The following is a 12,014-nucleotide window of genomic DNA, read 5'->3' as shown; positions in this document are numbered from 1 at the left end:
CACCTTTGCTAACCAAAGTGCCTTTCTTATACAGGGTGAAAATAAAATTATATAACAACTTTTTATAAGTCTCTCTGTATAAAGGAGGCGTATGAAAAAAAATACGCTAAAAATTATCTACTAAATATTTTAATAAAATGTTTTTGATATAGAGAAATATATATTTTATACCGCTTTGTTGTCAAATTGACTGAATTTTTGATAATTGGTCATTAAACTATGTACTTAATATATGTACAGGGTGTCTGAAAAAAATATTTACCTTTATAAAAAAAATATTTTATTTTGAGAAACTCTTAATTATTTTTTTCCTGCAAATGTGACTAATATTTTTAGACACACTGTATATATACATATATTCTCCCTTATATAATCAAGGGAATTTAATTATATTTAGTTACTTAAACCAAAATATTATTTATTATTACATAGGTGTGTGTTGGGTGCAATATGATATATTTTATATTAGTTATATTTGAAAAAAAATCAGTCATTTTCTTTGAGATTTTGCTGTATTTTTTCTTTAAATTAATTTAGATAAGTATTTTAATAAATTATACAGGGTGTCGCAGAAATAAGTGCAAGTATTTTATAGGGTGGTAGGTCTGGGCCAAAAGAAACATATTTTTTCTTTTAAGTGGTTTGAGTAAAATCTCAGTGAATTGAATAACCTAAAATTCATCAGCTAAACAGATCGGCTATTTACATATCTAATAGATGGCACTGATTCAAGATATTCAGAAAGAAGGCCAAACAATATTTGATTTATAAATATATCGTAATATGACAGAAAAAGCTGCTATAATTGATCATTATTTAGAGTTTTATTATTTCAAATTACTAAGCTGTAAGAAAAGTATTTAAAATAGTAGACGTTGCACTATTATTGTGTTGCTTGAGTAATCTACAATGATTAAAAAATCTACAATACAAATTTAAAAATGTGAACTCATAACTTATAAACATCCAGAATGTGGATAACGTAGGAGGTGGCAACATTGCATTCTCTCAAAGCACTATAAACAAATTTCCTCAAACTGAACAAGCGGCACTCAAAAGTTTTTCGATATTTTCCGGAAAATGTCAAGAAAAATATAAAATTTTCAACAATTTGTTTCGCAAAAAAACCTCATTGGCGTGTTTCTGGGGTCGAAATATACTACCGGTTTAAATACTTGCACTTTTTTCTGGGACACCCTGTATACTATTATTTTATTGGATATTCGAAAGTTATGGTATGACCTGTATTGTTAAATCAATAACTCTAACTATTAAAAAGTAAAACTTTTGGTGTTTATAAAATTGCGGAAAGTATTTGATCAAAAGAAAATTCTGTGAAGTTAATTATAATATTTATGAAAAATATGAGTTTATATGGAACACACAAAATCTGAAATAGAAAATTAATTAAAGAAGAGTAATTGCTAGCTTGAGACTAGTACAAAAGTACAGTTGTACAAATATAGGAAGAGACTTGGGGATAGCACCGGTCGCGTGTTATTTTATATTTCTCACGTCTCTAGCTATATATACTATACAGGGTGCTACAAATTCGAGATACGAGCATTGGTATCTGGAAACCGTAAGAGATACGGAGATGGTTAAATTGGGGCAAAGTTGCGCTTTAGGATGTTCACCAAGATACCATCAACAAAGTTTTAAAAATTTCAAGGATTGCTGAGTTTTTTGGAAAAAACGGATTTTTTTTGAAAATCAATTTTATTTTTTCCTGGCGTTACTTTTTAAAAAATCAAAAAACTAATTGCACATTCTCATGGCTACTTTATTAGGGCTATCTGATAGTGTTTTTAGATTTTCAAATTAGCTGATAATTTGTGAGATACAGGCATTTTTTATTTCAGATTTTGAAAGAACTCGGTCTCCGGAGTACAATCATATGCCACACTTAACATTTTTTTTGTTTCGGCATGTGAACACAATTTAATTATACCGTATGATCGAATAAAAACGGCGTCCACGATGGCTATGAAATGAAGATCGCTGTCATTTTGTATGTAAAATTAAATGGGGAATGTCATTGATGTTCATTTCGAAGCCAACTGGATTCCGTTTTTTTTTTGATCATACGGTACTAATGTTAAGTCCGGCTCTATTTTTTTAAATATTTAATCTATTCATCGTTACAATATTGGTAAGCTTTTAAACTTAACAATGACGTGGAGTAAAACATTGAATACGGATAATCAAATGCAATTAAATAATAAAAAATAATATAAAATTATTGGGCATTACTTGACAGTGAGAATACATTTCAACATTACAATAAAGAGTACAGAATGCATTCGGAAGTATAAGAAGAAGATCTGTTCAAAGAGCTATAAATAAGATTGAACGAAAAATACATTAATTTGCGCATTAGGGACGGTGGTAACCCTTTCGAACATGTAGAGCATTACTAGTTTTAGAAAAACTAGTTTATAAAAGTTGATTTATTTATAATAACTACAATTAATATTATGCATATTATTAGATCGTACACTGAGATTTCAAAATCACAATAAAAATAATAGTTTTAAATTGCTGACCTGGGTATTATTTGTTTGAATCTTTCAATTGGCTCGATTCAATGTTAATTAGCGCTGGTCCATATTGTTGCGATGATATAATCAGATTAAATAATTTAAAAAACCAGAGTGGGACTTGAAATTATTTTAAATAATAATTAAATAGTTTTGTTATTGTTAAGGTACCTAAAACAAAAAAAAGTATCAAGTGTGGCATATCATTGTACTCAGGAGATCGAGTTCTTTCAAAACTTCAAATAAAAAATGCAGGTCCGTATTTAAAAAAATTAAGTTGGCCTCTGTATCTCACAAATTATCAGCTAATTTGAAAATCTAAAAATACTATCAGATAGCCCTAATAAAGTAGCCATGAGAATGTGTAATTAATTTTTTGATTTTCTAAAAAGTAACGCCAGGAAAAAATAAAATTGATTTTCAAAATAATCCGTTTTTTCCAAAAAACTCAGCAATCCTTGAAATTTTTAAAACTTTTTTGATTGCATCTTGGTAAACATCCCAAGGCACAACTTTTTCCAACAAAACGATTACAAAAAAAACGACTGCAACCAAAATTGGATACTCTGTTCTCAACTTAAATGTTACATCATTCCATTAGGAACAAACATTTTATTCTGTATATCTGCGTTACAAGCAACTTCCAGACATACCATCAACTTTTGAATATTAATTTTTATTATTTTTTTAATAGTTTTATTTAATTTTAATTTTGGATTTTTATGAAATTTTAGATGAAAATGCATATTTATACTTAAAAATTGTGGGTTTGGGGTTTTATTTAATCACCGATTATTTACTTAATTTTATACTTAAATTGTTGTTACATTTAAACGTTTTTATATTAATATTATTTCACTATATTTATCTAAATAAAATTATTTAAAAAAGCTTTCGCATTTTCAACTGTACCATGAGTATCACTGTATCATTACGCATGTTACTTAAATAAAAACGTATAATTTATTCACTAAAATGTTTTTGTTTTATTAACCAAGGAACTAAATCTGTTCCAGATGGTACAAGAGCTGAACTGGAAGACTATTCTGAGCCCGTTATGGATATAGATGAAATTCTTTCAATTAAAAACGTGTTGAAGCCGAAATCTGACAATTTTGACAGCACGGACAATGATGAAATATTGCCCTTCGTTTGTCCAAAATGTGGCCGAAGCTACAAATGGAAGAGCTCATTGAGAAATCACGTGAATATGGAGTGTGGAAAGGAACCCCAGTTTGAATGCCCGTACTGCGAATACAAGGCTAAACAAAAGGGTCACGTTATCAGACACATTGGGAGGTTGCATAACGAAATGTTGTCTGAAATTGACTATAACGGTTGGAAGAAACAGAAGATGGGAAAATCAGTTGGTGGACGAGTTGTGAAGGGTCACAATATGAAGCGTTGAAGCTTCATATTGTGATTGAACCTGCGATAGTTTAAGGTTTATTTTGACTGCCGTCAGTTGTTTCAGCATTATTAATTGCTAGGAACTAAATACAAACACGTAACGAAACTAATAACGCCAATGGACGTTATGATCTATATTACAGGGCATTATAATCAAATAGTTTAACACAACACCTAGCAATACGATATTTGTCTTTTATACTTTGCATATAGAGGCAGAAAAAAACAGTAGATAACTTTTAAACACTGCTGTTTTTCAAAGCATTCTCCACGAAGAGAAATGCATTTTTACATCCGATGGAAGCAATTCTGAAATCAGTTATTCCCCTCGCGCGTTCAAAAATTGCGTTTTTGAACGCGCTGACTGCATCTTCTGTGGACTGGAACCTTTAACAATGTATTTTATTCTTAATTTTTGGAAAAGTCAAAAAGTCGTTAGGACTTAGGTTGTAACTGTATGGAGGATGCTACGACAATTGGTTGTTTTCTTACTTTAAAAACTTAACTGTTTTTTGAGCTGTATGGGAACGTGCATTGTCTTGGTGGAGGATCATTCGTCGTTGAGGGTTGCTATGTATGAGATCTTTGAAATGCCCAATAATGCTTCAATTTCATCAGCTTACATACTGGATTGACGTTTCCTGTGGGGTGATTGTCGTTGTTGGTGGACCGTCGCTTAAGTTAACTAAAGATGACAGTTAACTTTGATATTTTATATACAGGGTGGCCCATCGAAAACGTTCCGCAAGGCATAACGGCCAGGGATATTTTTTTTTCAGAAAATTGAAAAACGTCAATTTTGTTGTTGAGGGGGACACCGTTTGTCCCAAAAATGATTGCAAAATCTTCAACCCTCTAAGCGGGGGTGTCATCCCTCAATTTTTCTCAAATGGGAAGGTTTGGTTTTCTGTGACTTGTGCGTTGCAGTTCTTCTCAATATCGTTAAACTTTTTATCAATTATGTTGTACTCACTTGCAGAAAAAGTGGAAATAATCGAACTTTATTTTAAAAATAATAAATGTGCGCAGATATTCAATGAACGCCATCCTGACAAACACCTTTATGGCAACATTGTTCGCTAGTTAGTAGCAAAATTTCGCGAAACTGATTCTGTTATGAATAAAAAGTGACAGAGGGAAAATCCTGTATTAAATGAAGCTATGGAGGTATTCGTATTGGGTCAAATTGCAATGGATAGTACGCAATGGAAGAGTACAAGAAAATTAACCAATAAGACCGGCGTGAATCGTATACAAGTGTCCAAAGGATATTAAAAAAACACAAGTTCCACCCGTACAAAATTCAGTTGGTACAAGAACTCAACGAAGACGATTTTGATCGTCGCTTGCAATTTTGTAAAACTATGAGTGAACGAGTGGCGAATGATAATAATTTCCTATTTAATATATATAATAATGTGTGTTTTTCGGACGAGTGTACTTTCTTTCTGAACGGTGCAGTTAATCGGCACAACTGTCGGTACTGGGGTGAGGACAACCCCAGGGTTTTTCACGAGGTGCACAAACAAAACCCTCCGAAATTGAACGTGTGGGCTAGTATTTTTGGAAATTCTATTGTAGGTCAGTTGAACGATATTGAGAACTTCAACGTACAAGTATCACAGAACAGCTATCTAGCAACTACCGCAACTGATCGTTCAACCTCGTGGCAAGTGAAAAAATGCGTAAACATCTAGAAATAATAAGAAAAAACAGCAAATTGGTCGAAGGAATTTATCATTATCATTTACTCTGATAAATGTTTAAAAAAACTTTTCAAATTTCAATCCTTCAAATTTTCTCAATGACTTCACCGATTTTCAAAAATGAAGCGGGGAAATATAGAGAATAAAAAGCTCTTTTCATTGCGGCGCCACTTGACGCCCCTTCTCATTTGAAAAAAGTTTGGGGATGACACCCCCGCTTAGAGGGTTGAAGATTTTGCAATCATTTTTGGGGCAAAAGTTGTCCCACTTACAAACAAAATTTACGTGTTTTTGGACTTTTTGAGAAAAAAAATTCGCTGGCCGTTATGCCTTGCGGAACGTTTTCGATGGGCCACCCTGTATGTTGACAGGTGCCTGCTATGTTTCTATATGCAAAATATGAAAGACAACCATCACAACTTGACAAAACAATGTTTCAGCTGATATATTTTTTTATTAAAATTTATCCTAAAAATACTGAAGTAATGAGGAAGTTAAAAATAAAATCTTTTGTGTGCCATGGTATATGATTTATGATAGTTCTTGTTTCCCTCCGTGCACTATAGTCCTAGTTAATATCCATCATGAATAAATAATTATTGTGTAATCACTAGTTTACCAGATACTTTTTACCAATTATATATGCTAAAGTTGTATTGTAATCACTACATACTGATGAGAAATACTGAGTTTCTTTTTCATAAGAAACTCTGGCAACCATAATAATATATTTTCTTTTTACCTTCTAAGACCACAATCCAGCATTAGATGCCAATTTATTGTAAAATTTATTATAGGTAGTTTAGTTAATTTTTTTAATTTGAAGATTTTTAGTATATTTATTATTATGCTATTAAATATTTATTATTAATAATTGACATTCCTATTGATAATCTGATCATTTTTATGTTTTCATGAAGCATTACTATACGTATTCCAAAAAATATCTATATTCTACTTTTTTTTCTTTTTATACAGGGTGATCTAAATAAATAAATAGGGCTAATAATTTTAGAATTTTTTTTTCGTGAGAATCCTAAAAATCGCGTTTTTGATAGTTTATTATAGTGAATTATACATAATATGTTCCATGTATGATGAGTTGTGTGTTTTAAAAAAGTAAAATATTATTTTCCATTAGGTTAGTCCTATTATATTAAACACTGTTTATATTTAGTTTTACTTTAATTTTTCCAATACTTTATTATTCATTAGTGCCTTAAAATGCCTTACTTTATATAAAGTTTGTTAAAAGTTCCATTTATATATTAGTTATAGGAAACCTTTTATAAACATTTACCAACAGTAAAATAATATTTTCCATTAGAATAGTTCCATTATATTAAACGCTGTGTATATTTAGAATTAAGTACAATTTTTCCAAGGAGTGCCTTAATAAAAATGCCTTACGGTTTGTTCCAACACAGCGGATGTTGTACTGTTGTACAACAGTGTATGTTGGAACGAAGCTTTTATAAAAAGTTTGTTAACAATTCCATTTATATTAGTTATAAGAAACGTTTTATAAACATTTACCAATTTGAACAATAAAGTTTCATTTTTTATCACCTGTATTTTATTTTATGAAATAATTATTTGCTCTAACCAGGGATGGGTAGGCAGAAAATTTCATATATTCTATAGTATTTTCTACGCGTAGAATATTAATTTTCTATGCTATGTTACCCAACCCTGGCTCTAACGTTTTCCGACATTTGTTTTAAAAGATTTTTTATTTTCAGGAGGAAAATCCAAAGTAAGCTGTAATATGTGTGGAAAATTATTCAAAAATACCAATAGTCTCAGAGCACACACTTCCTTGGACTGTCTAAAGAGTTGGTATTTTTTCTGTCAAGAATGTGATTTTCAAACTAAGAGGAAATTCAACCTGAAGATGCACTATATTTCGAAACATGGAATTAGAGTTGACACTGACGCACTCAAGAGAGATATGGTTATATTAGATGAAGACGGTAGTCCAAGTGAAATAATGAATTGAATGCTTGGATATTGCAAAATTACTTGCAATTTATGAAAATCATATCTAGAAAATTCTATTTATTTATATATATTTTTTATATACCAGGTGTTTCTCAAAAGTGGCTCACCTTTAATTTTTTTATTTTTTAAGATAACAAAACGAGATTTTTTTAACAAAAGACTGATTGACGTATTCAATTGTTTTCGGTCACTTCCTGTTTTACCGGAAATGACTACAACCAAAGATAATTCTATTAACTATAATATTCTTTGCTACAACTTTTGATTTTTAACACTCTCGGTATTTTTTACTTTATTTCGGAATTTTTTAACCGGCCAGGATAAGACACGACATTAGATGATAAAATCTATTTTTCAAAGGCTCCTTGATTAAAAAATAACGTTTTTTTCACAGCCATGTCACTCACTTGAATTTTTTTAAGCGAGAATGTCAAAAGTTGACATAATATGTCATTCTATTCAAAGTGTCATTTTCTAATAATAAATTAAAATATAATAAAGTAGTAAAGTAACAATATAATAAAGTAAAAACATAAAGTAAAAAAACACCGAGGGTGCCATTTAAAAATCAAAAGTTAAAAAAATTAAAAAAAAAGATAGGGCCACTTTTGAGACAACACCCGCTAAAGCTACCTATAGAGTTTTTATTTTGAGGATGTCAAAATATTTGAACTGGTAATAATTATCAAATAATTTTATGGATAAAATTTTGTATATGTTACAGACTACAGTAAAAATCAGAAATAAGTATATACAGGGTGCTACAAATTCGAGGTACGAGCATTGGTATCTCGTTAACCGTAATAGATACGAACATGGTTAAATTGGGGCAAAGTTGCGCTTTGGGATGTTCATCCCAATACGCAACATCCCAATACGCAACTTTGCCCCTATTACGGTTACCGAGATACCAATGCTCGTTCCTCGAATTTGTAGCACCCTGTATAGTGAATGTCATCGATGGTCATTTCGCCAACTTATCCGCGCTTTTTTTTTCGATCATACACTATAAAACTCGGTATAAACCAATTTTTCTTATAATCTAAGATAAACCTTAATGGATTTGTGGTAGGGGAGACCGGTGTCGATAGTAACAAAATTTGATTTTTGATTTTTCGTGGCTTAATCTTACTATTTGAAAACTGGATTTAACTGTTTTAGGAAAGTGCATAATGTTAAGAATAGCAGCTTCGAATGCAAACTTATAAAATATTTACTGGTATAAAACTACAAAGTCATTTTAGGGACCTTGACAGATGTTACAATCGCCACCTACCTGGTGTCAAAAGTAACAAGGGCGGTGTTAATTGTAACAATGTTATTTGAATGGTACAAAAAACAAAACCATTAAAAATGCTTAAAAAACTAATTTATTTGTTTTACCGAAAATCAACTTTTTTATATCAAAGTCATTATTGGAACTTAAACTTAATCTAAAGTGTTAAATAATTGTTAGATATTAGTCGGAGTCATCATCCGAGTTACAATTTCTGCAAATGTAGAATGGACTTTTGTCTGTGCAGTTTAAATGAGCCCACTGGTGGCAGTTTCTGCATTGCAACCAATCCCCATTGCTTACAGAATATGCTCGACAACACACTAAACAGAAAGTTTCATTATCATCAGAAGAATCTGATGTGGAGAAGTCTTCTGTTGGCTTCTTAATTATTGTCTTTTTTTCGCAGTTTTTTGAGTTTTCGAACCTCCTCTTTTGGAATTATCTTGAACATTTTGCGTCTTGCTGGATTTTTTTTCTTTAGATTTTCTTCTTGAATTAAGTTCTTTTCTGGCGTATCGGTCAAGATTGCAGTTTTTCTTGTCATTCGGCCCCCTTTTTTTGGTTTAGAAAGATCTGCTTTGGGTAAAGGTTTTAGAATATCGGGTGTAATGAATATTGTAGATTGTGGTTGTAGTGAACGAGTAGTTTCTCTATTTGTAAATTATAATGTTGGTTTATTTTTTGGTTCAATGGTAGTCCTTGGTGTTCCTGGTTGAGACTGAATTAATGAATCTGGTTGGGGATCAGTTGATGGGTTTAGTTGGGGCGAAGAGGCATCCCGAGTGGTTGATGGGCCTGGTTGGGGCGAAGGGGTGTCTCTATCAGTTGTTGGTCCGGGTTCTGTTTGGTGGGTATTAAGTGGTCTGTCAGCAACAGTGGATGGTAGAAAATCGGAATCTGAAAATATTTCACGATTAAAAGGCCAAATTCCAGTGCACGCGAAACCAGCTTGGATATTTGATGGCGTAGTAGCCAAAGGAAGGGACGCTGTAACTATTGATGGTAAATCGTAGATGGTCATTGGTTTTCCAGGATTATTTTTCATCCACTGATCAGCAGTATTGTTGAAATATTTCTTAAAGGGACCATACACACCTCGATTTAAAGGTTGTAGTCGGTGGGAGGTGTTTGGTGGGAAAGACAATAGCGTTATGAAATTTGCTCTGCAATAATTAATTAAGTTGATTGATACATGTGACGAGTGATTATCCAATAAAATCAGGACTCTGTTTGATTCGCTGGGTTTAGCATGTTTCACGAAGTGTTTCATGAAGTCAATAAACTTACGTTCCTTCATCCATCCCGACTTATTGCCTGCCCCAACAGAACCAATAGGCCCATCTCTAATAAAATGATCCTTAAAATATATGCGAGGAAATACAAACATTGCTGGAATTACTTTTCTAATAGCGTTTACAGCAACGCAGAGGGTAACAAGAGTTCCACGCTCTTGGGATGCTACTGATCCGACTTGTTTCGTCCCTTTTTTGGCAATTACCTTTGACGGCTTCTGAACAGTGGAGACACCAGTTTCGTCAATATTGTAAATATTTTGTGGCTCAAAACTATATCTTTCCAAGACAGTTGCCAGTTTATTAAAAAAGTTTGAAACGTTCTCCCTATTAAAATTCATGGCTCGTGCGAGGCTGGTAGCTTGAGGGGTGCGCAACGTTAATCCCGGATTTCTTCTGAGAAAAGCTGTGAGCCAATCTTCACTAGCCAGTTCTGCATCATTCCATTTTTGAGGATAAGGAAGCCGGTTAGCAGATGCAAACTGAAATGCAAGTTGTCGGAGATCCTTTGTAGTTAATCCAAAATATAAATTAACAGATTTTTTGCAGTATTCGACTATCTGGGACTCCTGTTGAACAGTCAACACCCTATTGTATGGGCTGTATCCTACTTTAGGCTGTGAGTTGTGACGTAGAGCATTCACATAGCGACTTAACGAGACATGGCACATTCCATAATATTTTGCTGTTTTTCTAACAGACTGATGATTGTCAATCACCTTTCTGGCAGCTTCTTCATAAATAACTTTGGGTATCAGTCCCCTTTCAGTCTTTCTAGGTCTTGGCTTTACCATTTTTAATGTTAAACTGTAAAAAATAATATATTATTTAGCAGAACAGGAAACAGGTGTCAATAGTAACACGTTACAATCGACACCATGACATGTGTTACAACCGACACCACATAACCTTAAAAGATACTGTTTCAAAATCTATATTTATTTACAACACTAATGAACAAATGTAATAGGGGGGAATAGCATACTTGAAAAACATGTGCCTTAGAAATGTGCTTTAATGGAAAATTACAAATTTTCTGAACATTATTTTTATATAGTATTAATGAAATTTGAAGGTTTTTGAAGAAATAAAAGAAGTTTGTGGATAAATGTTATTAAATATTATAATGTATCATTTTTAATAAAATTTAGCAAATAAAATTGTTATCCCCGAAATTGTTTTTTTAATTTAAACATTTATTATTTACAGGTAAGTATTAATACTTAAATAATTTTAAATATTGTAAAAAAATAATTGACAACTTAGGTTCAGTTTTAATTTTAAAATACAGTTCATACAACATTTTTTAGGGTCCTAAAATTAAGAAATATCTTATAACACGAAGTAGATAATATTCTGAATTTTTAGACAAAAACAAAATTCTTGAAATGAGGAGAAATACAATTTTTCGTAAAATTTTCGTACTATTTGCTCGAATTGATTTGTGTTATAGTTTTTTAAACTATGATTTGAGTTTCTTGTTTATTTGACATACGCAATTACACGTCTTGTTATATTTTGTACATTTTAAAAATTATACAGATCATCTGTGAATAGTTCTGACTAAGGAATGCAATCCCGCACCAAAATCTGGATCCCGCAAACCCGCGGAATTAAAGCAATCAATCCTGCGGATCCGCAAAATTGCGGGACTGTAAACAATAGTCATACATTTGGTCCTAAATGGTACAAAAGGCATTGTACATTTTGCATAGGCCCACAATAAGATGATATAGCATGTATCTTAAACTAGCTGTACAGGGTGGGTCAAATTCGACGCTTTTAA

General features: G+C 31.9%; 1 protein-coding gene across 1 annotated transcript; it reads left to right on the top strand.

The window, feature by feature from the left end:
* The first annotated feature begins 783 nt into the window (after positions 1–783).
* On the top strand, positions 784–4,871 carry LOC115889847 (zinc finger protein 536-like). Its single transcript, XM_030909924.1, has 2 exons — positions 784–847; positions 3,557–4,871. Exons 1-2 carry the CDS (start codon positions 784–786, stop codon positions 3,946–3,948), a joined length of 456 nt encoding a protein of 151 aa, XP_030765784.1. The 3' UTR covers positions 3,949–4,871.
* The last annotated feature ends 7,143 nt before the right edge of the window (positions 4,872–12,014 follow it).

The sequence above is a fragment of the Sitophilus oryzae genome, unplaced genomic scaffold, assembly GCF_002938485.1.
Source record: "Sitophilus oryzae breed Bouriz unplaced genomic scaffold, Soryzae_2.0 scaffold_857_pilon_pilon, whole genome shotgun sequence".
NCBI classification, from domain to species: domain Eukaryota; kingdom Metazoa; phylum Arthropoda; class Insecta; order Coleoptera; family Curculionidae; genus Sitophilus; species Sitophilus oryzae.
The sequence above is the reverse complement of the archived record's forward strand: the minus strand, read 5'-3'. Positions and strand labels throughout refer to the sequence as shown.